At 56.4% G+C, this 18,925-nt stretch overlaps 1 protein-coding gene across 1 annotated transcript; it reads right to left on the minus strand.

The window, feature by feature from the left end:
• Nucleotides 1-3,156: 3,156 nt before the first annotated feature.
• Nucleotides 3,157-14,078, minus strand: ALX3 (ALX homeobox 3). Its single transcript, XM_019730571.2, has 4 exons — nucleotides 13,458-14,078; nucleotides 8,018-8,334; nucleotides 4,713-4,841; nucleotides 3,157-4,312 (listed from the first exon to the last, which is right to left on the minus strand). Exons 1-4 carry the CDS (start codon nucleotides 13,732-13,734, stop codon nucleotides 4,004-4,006), a joined length of 1,032 nt encoding a protein of 343 aa, XP_019586130.2. The 5' UTR covers nucleotides 13,735-14,078; the 3' UTR covers nucleotides 3,157-4,003.
• Nucleotides 14,079-18,925: the final 4,847 nt, after the last annotated feature.

An 18,925-nucleotide genomic window follows, 5' to 3' on the forward strand; every position in this document is an offset into this window, starting at 1 on the left:
ATACCTGTTAGGTTTATCTCCTGGGAGGTGGGCTTCCTGTCTGTCTTCTATAAAGTGCTGACTGCTCAGAGAAGCAGTAGCTGTGCCCTTCACTTGGCACTTGGCAGAGTTAGCCTCAGCCTCCTGGCTATAAAACAAGCACCCTCTGGGAGTGAGACAGCCCTGACATTCAGTCCAGGCTGTGACATTACTCACCGAGACACCTCGAGCCCATCAAGCTCTAAGTGTCCATTGACTCCACTGTAAAAATGGTTTAATAACAGCAAGGTGGCTACGAGGCCTGAATTAAGATAATGGAAAATGGACCTACATACCTGGCTGACAAGAAACAACACAACTAATAAAGGGCAGCTATTCTTAGTATTGCTAATGGCCCTTCCAACTCTAACCTTCTATGAATTTGCATCCATTTCCTGTGTCCCCTGGGAAACAGAGACCCCCTTTAAGAACCAGAAAGATGTCTTGGGCCTTTTTGTATCACTCATCCTTAGCTCACTGCTCTGAATACAGCAGCCTCTAAAAAGAGTCCGCCAGTCACCCAACCCCCTGCCATCACACCTTGAATGCCTGTTATGGGCCAGGTCCCATTCTAGGTGCCCCAGTGTCCAGGTGAATAGGACACCACACTCTCACTTTACTTGACGAGCTTGCAGCTGATAGGGAGACGGCCATAAAAGCAAATAAGAGCAGCAATGGGCTAGGTAGGTACGGAGATAGACATCTGTAGGGCCACACAGGTCCCCCTGGTCCTAGCCAGTGCCCTCCTACTGGAGAAGAGACTGGGTGGGGGGAGTCTGCAGCTGAGGAGTGGGAAAGGAGGGGGCCCCAGCCTCCGGAACAAGGGCTCCTAGAGCAGATGCTTTGTGCTCATTGTCCCCCTGGTGAAAATGGGCAGGATGAGACTAGGGCAGAGGCTGGGGCAGGGGTGAGGTACGGACACCTCTGCCTGATACAGGAAGAGCCCGGTTCCTGGCGATCTGGCGATGCTGAACACGGATCCTGTCTGGGGCTGCAGAGGGTCTGCACTTCAGAGCTGTAATTCAGGTTGATGTGTAAATGATTGGGGGAGGTGGGGAAGGAAGATTGAATGCCCCTAATGAGAAGCATTTCCCGGTGCCAGACTGAGGCTGCTAGAAGCCGGGACTGAAAAACCTGCTGGCTGGGGCCCTCCACTCTGGGCCTAGTGTCTGCACCTCCCTGCCAGGGCCAAGATTTGGGGGCTTCTCTGTGGGCCTCCGTGGGGTAGAGACGAGCCTTAGCAAAGGGAGACTGAACTTAGCAAGTTTCTTCAAGTTGGGATTCCAGGGGGTGCCACTGCCCCTTTCCTTTTCCAGAAGGGGTGACCAGAGCCCCAGCCTGGCCTCAGGACAACACAGCCTAGGCTGAGGACGGAGGTCGCCTCTGGAGTGAGGCTGGGGCAGGGGCATCTGGAGACTTAGCGGAGAGCCGCCTAGGGTGTGGAGCAGGGGGGTTGGGAAGATGGCTAATGGGAAGCAGGTGGAAGGGCAGCCTGTGTCCCAGCCAGGGGACAGGCAGGCTGGGATGGCCCAGTCAGTGGGAGAACCCGTCAGCTCACAGATAATCCCAGGGAACAGACTCCGGGATGCCCATTCATATTCATTATGTGTGAAGCGGACGGTTGTAAAGTTAGCTTTCCCTTCATTTAGCTGTCACTGGACAGAAAAATATGAGCTGTGGGCAGATGCCCCTGGATGGGAGCCAGTAGCTGGTCTCCGGCCTCCCTGTGCCCTCCCCCACCAGGCCTCCCTCCCCCACGGGGGCCCTCCTGGCCTCTGCCAGCCGCTCCTATTCTGGCTGCAGGGATCTCGGACTCTGTTTTCTTCTGTTGTCTGTTTTTTCCCTACTTCTGCTTCCTTTGCATTCCCAGATCCCTTTCCTCTTCCCTCCCTCCCTCTTCTCCTAAGCTGTGAGACAGAGGGAGTCATGATTTTCTTGACAATTGCTCTATCTCTGGCACCAGCACAATGCCTGGTACAGAGTGGGTGCTCAATCAGTATTTGTAAAACAAACTACTCTCTCTCTCTCTCTCTCTCTCTCTGACTTTGTAGGACAGAAAGTCCAACAGTTTGCTGACCTCTCTTGTGTGAAGAAACCTCCAGTACAGTGGTCTTAGCCCTGGGCTCAGAAAAGTGGGTTTATGCCCCGGTTCATCATGGACCAGCTGGTGGAGGTGGTTCTGCTCATCAGAGGTAGTGGGGCTGCCCCTGCCTCCCACTTGGACTCTTCCCTTCCTGCCGGACAGAGGGCTTGCCTGGACCTCAGAGCCAGCGTCAGGACTGAGAGGAGAGAAATCGCTGGAAGCCAGGCCCAGAATGAAGAGGACACTGGCTTTCTCTGGGGGAACGTTGGAGCCTTGTCACAGCGACTCTCTTGGTGGGAAGATGTGACCTGATGGGGAGTTGCTCCCTTTGCGGAGAAGCCCTGCACTGGTGTCTGTATGTCCTTGGCTTTCTCTGAGCCTGGAAGAGGAGGCACAGGGTCGGGGTGGCTGGGCTGCTAGCTGAGGCTGAGCCCTCTGAGCAATGTGGTGGTATTTACGGGGAGGGTGGGCGGGCAGGACTGCTTTTTCCTGCCTTCCAGGCTGCGGAGATAAGGCAGAAAGTGGGGATGAAGGATAGAATGGGTAATACTCTGAAACCACAAGAAAGAGTCCTGGCTTTCGTCTCTGCCCCGCAGCTCAGACAGGCTCCTGGGGTGTCTGGGAGCTGCCCTACCCCCACAGCTCTGGGGTCCTGGCCCAGGAGAGCTCAAAGTCCTCAGTGGGCTCCCTAGTCTGCCATTCCGCCTCCCTTCCACTGTCAATTCAGCCACAAGCTTATCTCAGCTTTCTCACTCCCCTTCCTACCCCCAATTTACCCTTCTAAATGAGCCCAGCAACCCTAGAGCTGGGCTCTCTGTCCCGCCTCCTGCACTAGCCAAAGCCACAGAAACCTTGGCAGGTGACAGGTCCAGGCATGGCATGCATCAACCTTGAGGGCTCTGCTGCAGGCTCACCTTCCTCTAGGCTCCAGGATCCCTGAAGGCCTCTCCGGAGGGCCTGGCCCAGCCTGGACCCTGCTCACAGACCAGCCTCAGAGCAACCAAGGGTCAAACCCTGAGGATACGCAATCACCAGGTCTGAAAAGTACTGCCACCTTTATTATTATGCTGGGCAGCACACTTTTTTTTACAAAAGCATCTTTACACAAGTGGAGGTCAGGATCTCAGGGCCTCCGAGTCTGTGGAAATCTATTTTATTCTTACCAACGTCCAATGAGTAGACCAAGGGAGCCTACGGTTTTCCATGGCATGGCTCTGGCCTGACCCCATGGAAGAGAACCCCATATCTGGTGGTTGCTGGTGAAATTTCTGCCCCGTTTGAGGGGGGAGAGGACTCCATAGCATGTTGGGGGAGGGGACACAGGGGAGAAGTAAGGGATGGCTGGAGCAGGGAGATCTGGGAACCCTTGACACTGAACTCCATCTTCCAGGCCCTTGTCTGCACCAGACGCTGGGTGCACGCCCCCTGGTGGTGGGATGGGGAAGTGAGGCCACCCTACATGGTCATATGAGACTGGTTTCCCCGAAGTCACAAGTTGCTCCTCTCTGTGTACTTCTCCTCCCATTTTCCTGGGTTTCCTGAATGAGGAGCCAACTAATCCGTTTCAGCTGGAAGGATGACAGTGACACTTGGACGAAGTCTGAAAAAAGCAAGGCAGTATCTTCCTCCCTCCAGCCCAGCATTTGGGTGAGGGAACCCAGTGTGTGGTAGGAGGTGTCCAACCAGCTTCGAAGCCCCTTTCTACTGGGCAGCCCTGCCTTATTCTAAGGGAAAAGAATCAGCAGGAAGCTGAGAGTCCCAGCTGCTCTGCCTGGCCTCAGGGAACCACTTGGGGCTTGGAGGCACAGGTGTGTCCTCTCTGGTATCCAGGCCGGCGTGGGGTAGGAACAGCTGGGAACGGGAAAAGGGGTGGAAACTTAGTCTGCGTGTCCACACATCTGATCACGTGGTCCAGTTCAGCAGGCTGGGTGGCTCCTTGGGCCTCACCCTGAGCGAGACGAGGCTTGGAGACTTGTAGTCGCCATCCGGAGAGGGCTCAAAGCCGTGGCCCCCCAGAGCAGGGGAAAAGCTGTGGATGGAGTAGATGCCTGGGTGGCCTCCAGGGGAGGCTGGCACCCCCATGAAGCCAGCCACGTTCCCATGTGAGTGAGAATACGGAGACATGCATGGGGAGGGGATGCCCTCTGGAGACACGAGGCAAGGGCCAGTGGGGCTCCCCGACCCTGGGCTGGGCCACAGGGAGTTCTGCAGCTGAAAAGAGAGAAAGCAGGCCCATGAATCAGTAGCCCCAGGGGCTGTCTCCTTACCTAGGGGCTCTCTCTTTGCTCTAAGGGCTGTAGACACTTTCCGAGAAAGCTCCATTTGGCCCAGGTCTAGAATTAGCTCCCCAATACCCTAACACTGGCAGTGGCATCTCAGGAGGCCTCTGCCACTGCTTCTCATAATGAGATTTTCCTTGGTGATTCCTTTGTGTCAGCTGCTTTGCCTACATCACTGAGGAGACGGGTAAGAGCCCCCGTGAGCAGAGAAAGAAGTGATTTGCCCACAGTCACACAGGGCCCAATGCTGTTCCAGGTTTCCTGGAGCCAGAAGTCACATTCTCGTTGACGTGTTGAGTCAGGCCCAGACTCACGGCGGGGTGGGGTCTCACCTGGGGATGGCTGTCCGTTCGGGGCAGCACAGAGATGTCATAGGCAGACGTGAAGGGGTTCCGCCCCTCCTGGATCTTCCCATAACGCTCCCGCTTCCGCCACTTGGCTCTGCGGTTCTGGAACCAGACCTGAAGGGGGCAGAGGGGAGAGGTTGAGGGGGTGATACAGTGGCCCTGAGGAGTGGAGCCTGCTGGGGAGAGGTGGTGGTTGGGTCATACAGGGCGGGGAGCTGGCTCCAGGCTGGAGAATCTTGAGTCTGGAGCTGCAGAAGCTTGTAAATCCACCCTTCTCGGGGCCCAAGTGGCCTGGGATGGAGCCTCGGAGAGGCCCGGGCTGGAGCAGGCTTATTAACCCCACGTCCTGCCTCTCACCCCAGTGGGGAAGTCACTCTCGTTCTCCAGCCTGACTGTGTCTGGTCAGTGCCATGGGTGTGCATGGCCTTGGAGGCACTGGACACTTCCTAAGTGTCCCAGTCACATATGTTGGGTGTCCAGCCCCCACTTCATCTTTTCCAATCACCCACCTCATGGCATCTGAAGAACCTTAAAGATATTTCTGTTCAGGTCCTTGCCCTGCTTAAACTCTCAGTGGCCTCCTGAAGACCTCAGCTCAGAGCCCAGCTTTTCAGCCAGGCCCCTTGGTCCTGGGCCCTGGCCCTCTCCGCAGCTTTCACCGCTTCATTCTTCCTAGCTGCCTCCACCCAGCTGACCTTTTAAACACTGCTACTTTGCTCCTTCCTGTCTTTGCCCAGGTTTTCCCTGCCTGAGTTACCTGTCCCCTGTCCCCCGTCTCCTTAACCCGCACACATCTGAGCTGGGCACCCTCTACTGGGCTCCAGGATAACGCAGAATCTCCCCTGTACTTACCACATCCTGTTACCACCACCATGTTTTGGAGTCTCTCTCTCATTGATTTGTGAGCTCCTGGCAGCTGGGGGTGGTGTATTGTGCGCTGTGCACATCTGTGTACGTATCCGTGATGCATAGTCACTGGGTATATGCCTCAGGACTGTTACATTCATATGAACTGGTATATGCATTTGCATTTCTATCATTTAATAAATATTTACGTGTCAGGCTCTAGGCTAGACATTGGCAATATCAAAACCAAACCAAGCCAAACTGTCGCCCTGCTTCCCAGGGAACTAGCTGGGAGCCACAACAGAAGGCGCTGTGTGTGCGTGTGTAAAAGTAAGCCCTCCGCAGCCCCTCCCATTCTCCCATGGTCCTTCCTACTCACGCAGACAGGTTAGGCCCTGAGGTAAGAAGCTGGGTGCAACCCCCACCCTCTGCCTCAGGTTGCAGAGATCCCACTATAGCCCTGGGACAGCCCAGGGAAGGGCCGCCCCACCTGCAGGCTGCCTGACCTTCCTTCCTCCACTCTCCTGTCCCTGCAGGCAGTGAAGGCCCTGGAGCCAGTGAAGCTGATGACTGGGAATTCCCTGTCACCATCCATTCTCCTAGAGTCCCCACTGCAGGCCTGCACTCTGGACCTCCCCTCTGCATTGTCCTGTGTGTGGCCTTGTTCCTCTCCATGGGGCAGGGCCTTTGGGTGGGTGTCATGCTCCGGTCAGAGAAAATATCCCTACTCTAGGTGCTCAGTCATTGGAGAAGCTTCTGGACTAGGTCTGGAGGCCCTGTGGCTACCCTTGCACAATTCCAGGGTTGAAAAGGCCCAAGAGAGGGGCAGCCGGATGGCTCAGTTGGTTAGAGCACGAGCTCTCAACAACAAGGTTGCCAGTTCAATGCCCACATGGGATGGTGGGCTGCGCCCCCTGCAACTAAAATTGAAAACGGCGACTGGACTTGGAGCTGAGCTGCACCCTTCACAACTAGATTGAAGGACAGCGACTTGGAGCTGATGGGCCCTGGAGAAACACACTGTTCCCCAATACTCCCCAATAAAATTTAGAAAGAGAAAGGAAAAAAGGCCCAGGAGAGGAGTAGGGAAGTGTGGTCCATTTCCCCGAACAGCCCCATAGAAGTAGCTGTCAAACCCCAGCCCACAGGCTTGCTGAGGCCCCTGGAGACTTGACGTCTGGAACTTCCATGGTATATATAATCTGGGGTTGTTGTGATGCTGGCCATCTCACCCTGATGGCCTCAGGCCCTGGGGAGTCCAGGGGGACAGTCCTAGAAGTCTGTTTTGGGTGTCCCCTGGGTGGAACATGGAAGCAGGAGGACTCAGCAGAGAAGGGGAAACAGCCCAGGCCCCTCAGGTCCTTTGTGGAATCCAGCGGCAGTTCCTTCTCTGCTGGATGGCAGCCAGCCTCTTTACAGACTGGCCCTGCCAGTCCCCATGGAGAAATCCTACGCAGGGTATGACAGCAGGAGCTCTGCCCCTACCTGCCAAGTCTTCTCAACCCAGAAGTCACCTCCTCACCTTTCCGGAGAAGTGCACACCTACCCCTCTCCCAGGGCCTCCTGCTCGGTTGTGTACCAAGCCAGTTCATAACAGGCAACAGTGACCGCCTTCCTCTTGAGCCAGACTCCTTCCTTCCCACCCCACCCCCTGCTTGCCTTCTTCAAGTTCATTCTCACTTCTAACATTCCTCGGACACGCATTTCCCTTCCCTTCTCTCTCTCCCCTGTTCCCAGCACCCCACCATCCCCCACCTGCATCCCCACAGGGTGGGCTCCACCCTTCATGAAGCTGGTCACAGCCCCATCCAGAAGCCTGATATCTGATTTCCACTGGGGAGAATTTGCTGGGTGGGGAGAGGTTCCTGGTCAGACTCTCCTGCCAGGGTCTGGGAGTTGGCAGAACATGAAGGTTGCTGCCTCGGGGTAGCTTTGAGTATCACTGAGGCTGAGAACCCTTCCCCACCCAGTGGGGATCCCCCATTCTTGGCAGCCACCTGGGGAGCATTCCTGATACGCGTTCAGAATTTCACTGCTTCCACATCCACTGCCCCCTCTGTGCGCCTCAAAGCTCCTTCCTAAGTAGGTAGCACTACCATTCTCTCTTCCCACGTTGGGAAACCAACACTAAGAGATTCAATGGTGTGCCCCAAATCACCTGGAGAGCCACTAAGTGGCAGAGCTCAAGCTCCCACACAGGTCTTTTGATGCCCAGAGGCCGTCACCCCCGACCTCTGCACAAGCCTCCGATTGGGCTGCAAGCCTATGGCCACAGCAGAGCTGAGCATGGAGGGCGCGCTCAGGAGCGGCAGACTGGGGACAGGCACCTGGGAAAGGCAGCTGTGTGTGGCGCTCGTGCCCACCTCTCCCAGCCCTGCCATGGCCTGGCCAGAAGTCTGGGTGGTCAAGGTAGCCAGAGAGCCCTGCGCCTGGGGTGCCCTCACCTGTACCCGGGCCTCGGTTAGGTCCGTGCGCAGGGCCAGCTGCTCCCGGGCATAGACGTCAGGGTAGTGGGTTTTCTGGAAGACTTTCTCCAGCTCCTCCAGCTGGAATGTGCTGAAGGTCGTGCGGTTACGGCGCTTCTTGCTCTTGTTCTTGGCCAACTCCATGGAATCAGGGAGTCCCGGGGACAGAGGGACACGCAGGCTGGCCAGGCAAGGGCCTGGGGAGCCTTGTAAGTTAGAGGGTCCGTCTCTGGGGCCCCCTCGGCAGTCCAAGGGCAGCGGGGGGAAGCTGGCAGCTTTGGAGGCCTTCTCCTCAGCTGCAATGGAAACACAAAAAGGAGGATGGAAACCCAACCAGGGGTTTTGTGGGTGGAATGGAGGGAGGGGAGGAAATATTGACGCCTCAGTCCCCGCCTCGCCCTTCCTTTTTCTTTCCTTCCTCCCAGCAGCCACCCGCCATGGGAGCCTGGCATTAGGAGGCCTGTCTGCTGAGCCTCCAGCTGGGGAGGGGGCCCAGGGGAACCATGTTGTCTGTGGTCTGGGCGGATCTCTGGGGCCGGAGGGGGTTCATTTCGGGGAAGTGCACTGTGGTGATGCATCCCACAGTGTGTGGAGGTGCCAGGATTGGCGCCATGGCAGGGCCTAGCGCAAGGGTGGGCGGTAGGAGGGGGTGAGGACGGTGCGGTTGACATCTCCCTGCCCCTGCTAGGAAGTGCCTCCTTGTCTGACTCTGCAGGCCTTGGTCCCCATGTCCTTGTACCCACCATGTAGATGCTGACAGGGACGCTCACACAACCTGTGGCTGGTCTGGCTGTGCCTCATTCTCTGCAGCCCAGGTCTCAGGGCTATGTCAAATCTCCCATCCCTGGGGTACAAAGGGCAAGAAGCTTCCAGAGGGATTGTCTTATTCCTCCCAAAATTGTGATGTTTGGCCAAGGATTTAAGCTCCAGCTATAGAAAGGCAGGACGCAGGCTATGCTCAGAGAAGGAGAGTTGGGTGACTCATGTGGAAAAAGGACACAGCCCCCAACCCATCATTCTCCTAGGAATCTGCCCCCTTCCTCCCCAGGAGTTTCTGACAAGCACAGGGGACCCGATTGCAGACTGGGAACAGTTCCCAGCAGCCCCATTCTAATGTGCTAACCCTCACTCAGGAAGCTTGTTGGAGCCCTGCCGGGACCAGGACATGGTGAAAATAGGTCACCCTAATTGCCCCGCCCTCTCCCTCTGGCAAGGACCCCCAGCAGCGCTGCCTTGAAATCTCCCCTCAACAGTCTGCAGAGATGGCAGCAGCGACGCCACAAAGACGCCCCACTGACTTACACAGCCCCTTCCCTGGCCCTGGGCCCATCCCCAGTGGGGGCCTGGCCCCCAGGAGGCCCAGCAAGCTGGCACCAAGAGGCAATTTCTTCCCCGAGCTTGGTGTCAGGATCACAGCTGTAGTCAGAGGAGGATGGGACCGGAGAGATGGGCTTCTGGAGTTCTGGGGCTGATGAGTTCCTGTCTGCGTGGGGAGGACAAGTTGGGCAAGGTGCCCCTCAGCTGGAAGGTGGTCTGGGACCTCCCAGGACCACCCAGGCGGGGAAATAAGCTCCACATTGTGTCCTGGAGGCCTGGGAAAGTCAGGTCAGGCCTGCCCTTGGCTGTGCAGAGCAGACAACCTGAGCACCAGGTTTCCTTCACAGCTCAGGTGGAACACAAGGGAGAAAAAGCTCCGGCCCCTGGCTTCCATTCTTGCTCAACATGTTTTGTTATTGTTTGTTCTAGGGGTAATTCCATGTGGTAGGAATTTAGGAAGGAGGACTCATGGAAGTGGAACCAAATAACTGAAAGTGACCAGGGATCCTGAAAGGACACACACCATACATAGCAGGCCTGAGAGGGAAGTGTCTTGGTGTCTGGGAGAAAAGGGTGAGAGTAGCTCAGGGATGGGGGCCAGGAGAGCAGTGGCATCACGGCAGAGGGCTCCCCAAAACTCTGGGGCTTGCTCTTCTGCCTCTTTTGCCCTCAGTGTCTGTCCCAACAGGATCTGCCCAGAGGAAGTGACCAGATCTGGGACCCTAGGACTTGCCTTCCTGACCGTAAGCCGCCCAGCTGCCAGAGTCAGGGATGAATGTGCAGTGGGACTTCTCAGAATCACTACCCCCAAAAGGGCCAAGACTACTGGCCTCAACTGGGCCCCACGCCTGCCCATTCCACAGCCCTCTGAGGAGACCTCTCAGAGAACTCCCTCCTCACTGCCATGGCCCTGAAACCTTCCCCATCTCCCTGGAGGACTCCAGGGAGAGGCTGGCACTGCCCCGCTTTGAAGAACAAGGGCACACCTCATAGAACACCAAGCAGCCCCCTGAGGACAGGTGCTCATCAAAGAGATGGAGGTGGGATGCGCGGAGGGCAGCCATCAAGGAAAGGCAGAGCAGTCTGAATTTAAGCTTGTAGGAGAAAGATGCGCTGTAAGGCTTGGGCGGCACGGTTAAGGTGTGTACAGGCGGTGTGTAAGTGTCACTTGCAGCTCGTGCAGACACGGGGCGGCTAGGGGAGAGTGCTCATGTGGGAGACTAGGGGTCTGGGGACCGGCACCCGGTGTCCACGGCCTGCACACCGCGCAGTACTCCCACAGCAGTCCGTGGGCCTGAGAGACAGGAGCCAGGACTGGGACCTCTGGGGCGGCGAAGGAGCCCTGTTCCTGATTGAGCTCTCGCTCGTCGCATTCCCCCATCCCTGGGGCTGCCTCGGAGCCCCGCCTGCGGCTGCTCGGGAGTGGAGCGGCACTGCTTGGGCCGCCTACCGGGAGCCCCACTGCCCCCACCGAAGGCGTCCATTGAGGCCGCAGGGCCAACCACCCGGCTTTGAGCTTTCGCGGCAGCCTTGCTCCGCGCCCGCGCCGTTTCCCAAGCGACCCACAGAGCTTTCTGAGGCCTGGGCTCCCGCAGCTCTGGCTGAAGACCCAAAGCCGGCGTGGACATAAACACCGGGTGTAGGACCCTAGCGGGGCCTGGTGCTCTCCCTACAGTTTCCCAGCCTTGACCTAGAGGCCTCGGCGTGGGGTAACGGGGTGGGGAGAAGGGAAGGTCCACGGTCTGCCCGGGAAGCGCGGCGCTTATGGTTACCAGCTCCGAGCCTCCACCGCGGCAGGCGCGTTACGAGGTCAGGGAGCCAAACGAGGGGACACACTGCGCAGCCCCCGGCAGAGCAGGAAGGACTGACCCGGCACCTCTCTGGGCCTCTGAGCAGGCACAGGCAGAGGGCACGAGGGTGGCTGGCACCGCCTGGACTCGGCAGGGTCCAGAGCAGGGCTGGGCGCTCTCCAAGGGCGGGAGAGGAGAGCGGTGCGACAGACTCTGGGGCTTGCAACTGCCCTGCCGCGGCCAAGATCGCGCCGCAGATGGGGCGCAGCTGCGCGCGCACTGGTCTGAACTGGAAACGCTCCGAGCCGGTTCTTTTTAAAGCCGGTAAATAAGGCGGGTTCCCCCTTTGCCAGCCACGTCCCACCACGTAGACCGTGCCGCCGGAGCCCCAGGGCCGTTCCTCCCCAACCTCCCGGCTCTGCCGCAGGGACGCAGGCCGCGCGCCCGCCCTTCCGCGGAGTTCCAGTCCGTGCACCCTGGAGGCGAGCGGCGGCCGGGGCTCTTCCCAGGCTCTGTTCGCAATCGCGGAGCCTCCTTTTCGTTTGGCCTGCCCCCCGCTCAACTTGAATCGTTCATTTTCTTCTCCCACTTGTGTTCACTCTGGTCTTTTAAGCCGTCCCTTTTTTTCTTTCGTTTTATCTGCTCCTACGCTCTTCGTCCTTTCCCTCCGTCTCCAGTTACCCGCTTCGTTCGATCTCCGGTTGCTTTTGTTTGTTTGTTTTGTTTTTTCGTTCTTCATTTTTTCCTTTCCGTTCTTGCTCAGCTTGCCGACTGCCTCTACCTCTCGTTTTCGCTTCTTTCATCCGTTGCTTTGTTCAATTTCCTTTTCCCTCTTACTGGTTGTTGTTTACTCTTTAGTTTTCTTTCCGCGAATTTCGTTGTGGACCCCTGACGGTCGCTGCGTTCCTCCCCCGCTGGTTCTGCCCCAGTGCACTTCGCAGTTTGCTCGGCGCCGGACCGGTCCTGGCGCCCCGCCGTCCTTGCGGGATCCGGCGCGCCCAGCAGGGACGAGGGCCCGCGGGGTGGGTCCTGACCGACGCCGCGCGCCCAGCCAGGCCGGGTACCTGTCCCCGGCGGTGCTGTCGGCGCTGCGCGACCGCCGCCTCTGGCTGGGATCAGAGGAGCCAGGCCAACTGCTTCTCATTAAGTCCCAACTGTGGTTTTTATCAGGAGAGCCTCTTTCAAAGGGCACAGACACGAAGCTCCGCGGCCTCACTCATTTCCTCCGCTGACCCACACACACCTCCTGCCCTCCCCTACACATTCCCACCTCTGGCTGAGCAAAGGCCGGAGCTGCTTGGTCACTCGGTGGAGGAGTCAGCGGGGCAGAGGAGGGTTGGACGGATTTCGGAGGCTCCAGCTCTGGGCCTAAGCTGCGGGATGTGGCAGCACGGATGGGACAGGCTCGGGCGCCAAGATTCCTACAGGTTCGCCCATGCAGCGGGCACTGCAAGGGTTGCGGACACGCCAGCCAGGCTCTGGCGTTCAGGCGCGATCTCAGGAGGTGGCGCGGTCCAACTGGCTTTAGCGCACGGAGCACCGGCCCAGGAGCCCGAGACGCCCAGGGGTTAGGGCCGCCGGGGCTGCTCCCGACGGCCCAGCGGTGACGATCCAGTGCGACGAAGCCGAGACTGCTAGAGGAGTGGCCATCGCCGTGCATAACGACGGGGAGGCCAGGTTAGTCTGAGAAATAAAAGCACAGTTATTCCATATTGAGCATGGCCCCGGCACTTCGGGACCAGTTGTGGCCATTCCGCAGAGCGCCTAACTCGAAGGCAGCGCTTTTCCCGCGGAAGCTGGGCCTGGGGAAGAGACGCCGGCAGAGGCCAGGCCGCAGCCCTCGGAGGAGCCCTGCTTGGACATTCTGGGTCTGGTCCCAGGCTTGGGGTCTGAAAGCGGCGCCAGACACAAAAAAAGCCGCGCTTTTCTCCCGGCCTCGAGGCCAAGGGCTCAGTGTGGCGCCTGGGCCCTGGGCCCCTTCCGGGCTTCTGGGTCGGTGTCAGTTCTAGCGCCACTCCGGCCAAACATGAGCTCTCCTTCCCTGCTCCGGCCGCCTTCGGGTCCGACTGGGCCCTGGGCCGTCGCCGATCCACCCTCTCTCTACCTCCCGCCTTCCATTCCAGCCGCCAAAGGCACGCATGGCTTTGCCTCCCGCGCCGCGCCGGCTTTGACCAACCTGGACACGCGCGGGGCGAGAGGGTCATGAAGTTGAGAAATAAGAGAGCGGGAGAGGGAAACGGGGAGGCCGGGGCGGACCGGGAAGGGAAGGGGAGCAGGTCGGGCTGCGCGCTACGATCCGCGCCGCGCGTTACCTTCCGCGGGGCCCTCGTAGAAGTGGCCGCCGTTGAGCGCCGGGCCTGGCCCGAGGTCCTGCAGGTACTTGGCCGGCGGCTTGGCCGGCTCTGGGAGGTAGGGCTCCAGGGGCCCGCAGGCCGGAAAGCGGGTCAGCCGCGGGCCGCGGGGCGGCGCGGGGTGCAGGTGAGGCGCAGCGACGGTGGTCCCCTGGGCACCCGGAGGCTCATCCCCCGCGGCCGCATAGGGGCCGGGCCCGGGCCCCACGCCGAAAGGCGCGCAGCGCTCCGTGTCCATGCCGGCTCGGGGCGCACAGGCCGCCGGGGCTCCGGGGCTCGCGCTGCCCGCGCGGCCTGTGAGCGCCCGCCAAGGGGGAGGGACCTGGGCGCGGGGGCGCAGAGCCCCCGGGAGCGGCGTGCGCCGCGGGGGGCGGGGGACAGGAGAGGGGCCAGCGCCTCTGACTTAATGCTGGAACCATCCACGTCACGTGCGGCCCCGCGCGGGTTAACCCCTCGGAGCCCGGGAGCCCCCTGATTCACCCCAGCCCGCGTATCTGAGGCAGTTGGAGGAGAGGGGGAGAAGAACCTTTTGTCTGCCCATCTTGGTGAGTCCCTTGCTCAGAGCAACAGCCTCGGTCCTGATACCCAGTCTAGAGGTTCTCACCCCTAGAAGGGTGAGGCAGTTCGGCGGGCATAGAGTCCTTCCCTCTACTCCTCCCCCCAACCCCACTCCCACCCCCGCAAAAGCAACAACAAAAAAAACAACTTGTAGGCCTGGTCTCCTGACATCAGCCTGGGATAGAGGCTGGGGGCAGGTACGGGCTGGGACTTCACTTAAGTCTTTGCTGGGAGCTGGGAAACCATTGCCTCCAGAAAAAACACCTCCCGTGGAGATTTGTTTCTCACCGGGAAAGGAGTCCTTGGGAGTGTCGTGTAGAAACAACTCCGATCTGGGAATGGAGGCTGGGGAGCTGGGGCCTGTGCACTATCATTGCTTGGCTGGGGGACCTTGAAGCAGCCGTTGGTGTCCTCATCTAATTGTGGAGGTTGGACGGAGTCAATCCTCAGAGTCTGTCTGTATATTCCTGGTGGGTTTCAGAAGCAGAGACAGGGCTAGAGCAGACAGTGAGACTAGCAGGGCCAGCTCAGGACTGGAGAGAGGCCAGCAGAGGCTACCTTTGGAGCAGGTGAAGAAATATGTAGAGGGTTTTTGCCTTTGAACGGCAGGCATGGAGAATGCCTTGCAGTGGGCAAATGACCTGGAAGTACCTGGAGACCCACCGGAGACAGGTTGCCTGCAGCTCAGACCTCAGGGCTCTGCTGCCCCAGACCTGCCATTTTGCAGGGAGGTGAGGCTAGAATCACGTCTTCTAAGAGTTGGGTCTCTCCAACCCAAAGGAAGCATAGGACTAGCACAGTAGCGTAGAATTTCTGAAAAGAGAAGCATCCCCCACTCTACCTAAGATATGGGAAGAAGTACACCCCAGGGCCCTAGGACCCTGCTCACATCAGTGTGCTGAGGGGTACTTAAGTCTGGGTCACACCATTTTTTGTTTGTTTGTTTGTTTGTTTTTAATTTCCAATGCCTCAAGAGACCACAGAGGGGTGGGGAGTCAAACATCATTTGTATTTCATTTGAATTCTCAATTTTTAAAGGAATCCAAGAGGCCTGGTGTGAACACCTCCCTCTTCCGCTGGGGGCTTAGAGGGGGTTTCTTGGCTGTCCTCAGCCGGAGTTGGGCTATAAATCAAGGGAAACAGGAACCAGAAGCCTTGCATCTCACAAGTAGTCATTAAGCCATTATTAAACATACCATAACTTCTCTGAAGCCTTATTGGTTTAAACACCACATTGGAGGCATTAGGCCATTAGGGCCCCTAATCATAGACTGCAGACTGAGGCAGTGAGATGGGAGCACCTGGGGCTGGTATTTCCAGCCAAGAGGGAGGCTCAGCTCAGAATTGTTTTTTCTTTGGCCTCACTGGGGAATCCATTCTTCAGGATCCAGTGGATCCCAGCTCTGGATCACCAACTTGTGTTGATTACTTTTGCCCATTCATAAGGTTTTTCAATAGTTACTGGGACAGGACAGTGGGTATTACATTCTTTTTAAGTGAAGTCTGTGTCAATTCAAGACACCTCTTCTATTCAGCAAAGGAATCAAGCAGCTTACTGTGGAAGATGCAAGTATGACAAAGGAAAAATGTCCCCACCAACAGTTGAAACAAGGCTGCCTGGCTGAAATGCCAAGTGTTTTGTTTTGCTTTGTTTTGTTTTTTTTGGCCTCAGGTGATAACCTTTCTGAGCCTCTGTTTGCTTATCATAAAAATGGGCAACACACATGGGCAAGGGGTTTTTGAGAAGCGCTTACATTTTGATGGGTGAACTGCGTTAATTTAAGAAATTATTGTTATGTGATGATATGTAGAATAGCAGCCTGGATTTCTGGGCTGCGTCACTGAATTGGTGGAAGGCTTCTGACCCCGGACTGAGTGGGCCGGAGGCTGGCGTTGAGCAGAGACCTAGGGACCCACACCCCTTCCCTAACCCAAAAGTGCCTCCTGCCATTGTCCCACTCTCTGAACAGACCATTTCCATGCTGAGATGGTGCTGCCGATTGAACTGAGGCAACAGACACCCTAGATTACCTTCAACTTGGATGGGTAGATGGAGTTGCCCCTGGGAGGATTTTTCTCCCAGGACCATGAAAAACAGGGTTTGTAGAGGAGCCTTTGCTGCTCCCCCTTTTAAACCACTAGTGCAAACTCATCTTGATCCATATGTGGTCTGGAGAGAGTTTGATGGGGCAGGTGCATAGAAAACGCAAAGTTGGCAATCTCAGAATTACTAAGTTTTCCTTCTTAGGAGGGCTGAGAGGTTCTGGAGAACCTCATTTTACAGGTGAAAACAATAGCTAACACTTACATAGTACTCATAGTGTGCCAGGCACTATCTCATATAGTCTATGTACGTTGGCTTATTTAAACATCTCAACAACCTTTTACAGAGAGACACTGAGGTCACAAAAGAGAGCTAGTTGTCCCCAGTGGACACAGCCGTTTAGTGGGAGAACCAGAACTTATGCTCAGACCCATGGTCTCCCACCCAACACCGACTCTCTCAGGGCTTCTTCGCTAACATAGCAAAGCTGAAACTATTCAAGGCACACCCTCTGTTTCCCAAGGTAGGTTGGGACATCTTCCTGAAAGACAAGAAGTTGAGGCCAGAGTGATCAGGCACAGAGTTGCTTCGAGACAAAGCCTCACTGCTGCTTTCCTCAACCCCAAGTGGCAATTCATGGAGCCTCCCAGTGCCCAGCTGTGGCGATCCGGCAGTAGGTACAGAGTGGTTTCTGCTAAGCTGAGACTAAATGAAACAGAGTGTCTAACACCTGAGAGGTTTTACGACCCACTGACACTGCCAGATGTGAAGCAGGGTTTTAAGAGAATTTGTAAGTTCACCGTTCACACTGTTTAATAACCAGTTGAATTACAGCAACGTTTGTCACTGATGTCTTGTCCATAGGCTAAGCGAGATGAACTGACAGGATGAACCAGAAATTTCTGGGACTTATCCTGGAAAAACTTGAGGAAAAATATCTCTCCACCTGCTGAGAAAAATTGCTTTTAAAATGGAACTGATACTGATTGGCTGTTCCTATGCAGCTGTTTTACGTGGGCTAATTGTTTAATTTATTCATTGACTAGGAAGACCTACTATGTGATAGATATTTGCTGGCACTTGGCCGAAATGGCAATGTGGGCTCCATAATGAAAACAATCATTCCTTGGATGTGAATGAGAATGGAATTTGTTCTTGAGTGCAGAGCCTGGCTTCTAGCCTCAACTGTGAGGTCAGTTCTTGAATGAGAGAAATGTCAGCCCCAACCACTGCTTTCCTTTCATTTTCGACTTCCCTCAGCCTGCACCACACAAAGGTGAAGGCGCTCCTTTTTCTCCCACTGGAGATCCAAAGGGGATCTGAACAATGGGAAAGATGGAACTCAGCTCTGGCCCTTGCTTGACATATATAAAACTTCCTTCCAGTCAGTAAAAACTCGTTCTTTTTTTTTTTTGGCCTTTGAAGGCAAGACAGTCGATACCACTCTCGTCCTGTTTAGACTTTGAAATCCTAAATCGATCCCTATGAAAATTCTGGGTTTGGGAGCCCAAGTAGATTGTTTCTCATTAGTGACATTCTTCCTAGAAGGTCAGGCTAAGGAATGGTAAATAAACGTTCAGATCCGGTGCTTCCTCTTCACCCAAGATATTTAAAAGAAAGAAAGAAGGGTGGGGGGAGCTGTGTGCTGTAAATACCCAGAATCCTTGGCTATGGTTCTGACAATCCAGCCCGAAGTCAGTGATTTGGGGCAAAATTTCTGGGAAGTTAGGAAACTATTTTTTCCTTGTGCTGCTTTGCTGTTTCATTGGGAGAGCCACTTACTCTGTCTGCACCTCAGTTTCTCCCCTGGAAAAATGATTCTGTAGTTCAGCTTTAGAGGAATGAATGAGACGGTATTTATACAGACATATCTTGAGCCTGACTCCACCCTGAACCTGTTTCCCTGCTCGTTCTCTCTGCCCATCTCCCTGGAATGGGGGCAGGGATGGAGAGGTGGAGCTACGTCTGGGATGTGGCAGTGTCTTGAGGGCGGGGTGGCCTTGATGTCTGCCTCACTGCCTTTGTGCGACGGTAAATGGTTCTGTGGCAAGTGCCAGCGTGGAGCATGAGAAGACATTTTATGGGGGAGCGTTTGATGAACACGTGTTTGGTGTAAAACAGAAAGGGGCAGGTTTAGATTTCTTAACACTTTCATGAATTAATCGTATGCATTCATTTGTTCATCCAGCGTTTATTGAATGCCTACCATGTGCTAGCCAGTGGGGCTGCACAGTGAAGAGAGAGCCAGAGACGCAGACCACGTACTCTCAGGGCTTTTTCAGACTGGTAGGAGAGCAAGGGATGACGTGGGAGGTGGGGGCTGTGAGGCGGGCACCTGTCCCAGCCTTGGGCTGGGGGCAGCTGTTCATGGAATGCTTCCCAGTTGAATCCTGAAAGCTGAGTGGGGGTTAACCAGGGGAAGGTGTATGGGGGAGGCAGAGAGAGAGGACATTCCAGAGAGAACAGCCCAGAGATGAGAGACAGGAAGCTAGGTTTGGGGAATGGGGATTAGCTGAGTGTTGCTGGGGCCTGGGCAGGAAGAGTTGGGGTCGGGCTGGGAGGAAGAGAGATGACACTGGAGGAGTCCCTAGGAATCAAGAGAAACTCCAGGGGGAGGGCAGGATGGTTCCACAGGCACCGGTCCACAGCATCTGCCAAGCCCAGCACTGGATTCACTAGTGGGAGATACGGAGGAGGCAGCCCCAGGCCCCAGAAGTCCCCCTACTCTAAGAGGGAACCCAGAACCCACACCCAGTGGGCAGATATTAAGAAAACATGAAAATAACAACAACAACAAAAGCCCATCTGTTAGCCGGGAGCTGAGTAT

The sequence above is a fragment of the Rhinolophus sinicus genome, linkage group LG14, assembly GCF_036562045.2.
Source record: "Rhinolophus sinicus isolate RSC01 linkage group LG14, ASM3656204v1, whole genome shotgun sequence".
Taxonomy (NCBI): domain Eukaryota; kingdom Metazoa; phylum Chordata; class Mammalia; order Chiroptera; family Rhinolophidae; genus Rhinolophus; species Rhinolophus sinicus.

Bases quoted from the DNA above. Each gene is read 5' to 3' on its own strand.
- ALX3 (XM_019730571.2), bottom strand. From the start codon at position 13,734: ATGGACACGGAGCGCTGCGCGCCTTTCGGCGTGGGGCCCGGGCCCGGC. The intron at 8,335-13,457 runs GTAACGCGCGGC...TTTCCATTGCAG, and splicing joins CTACGAGGGCCCCGCGGAAG to CTGAGGAGAAGGCCTCCAAA. The intron at 4,842-8,017 runs GTGAGGGCACCC...TGCCCCCTTCAG, and splicing joins TAACCGAGGCCCGGGTACAG to GTCTGGTTCCAGAACCGCAG.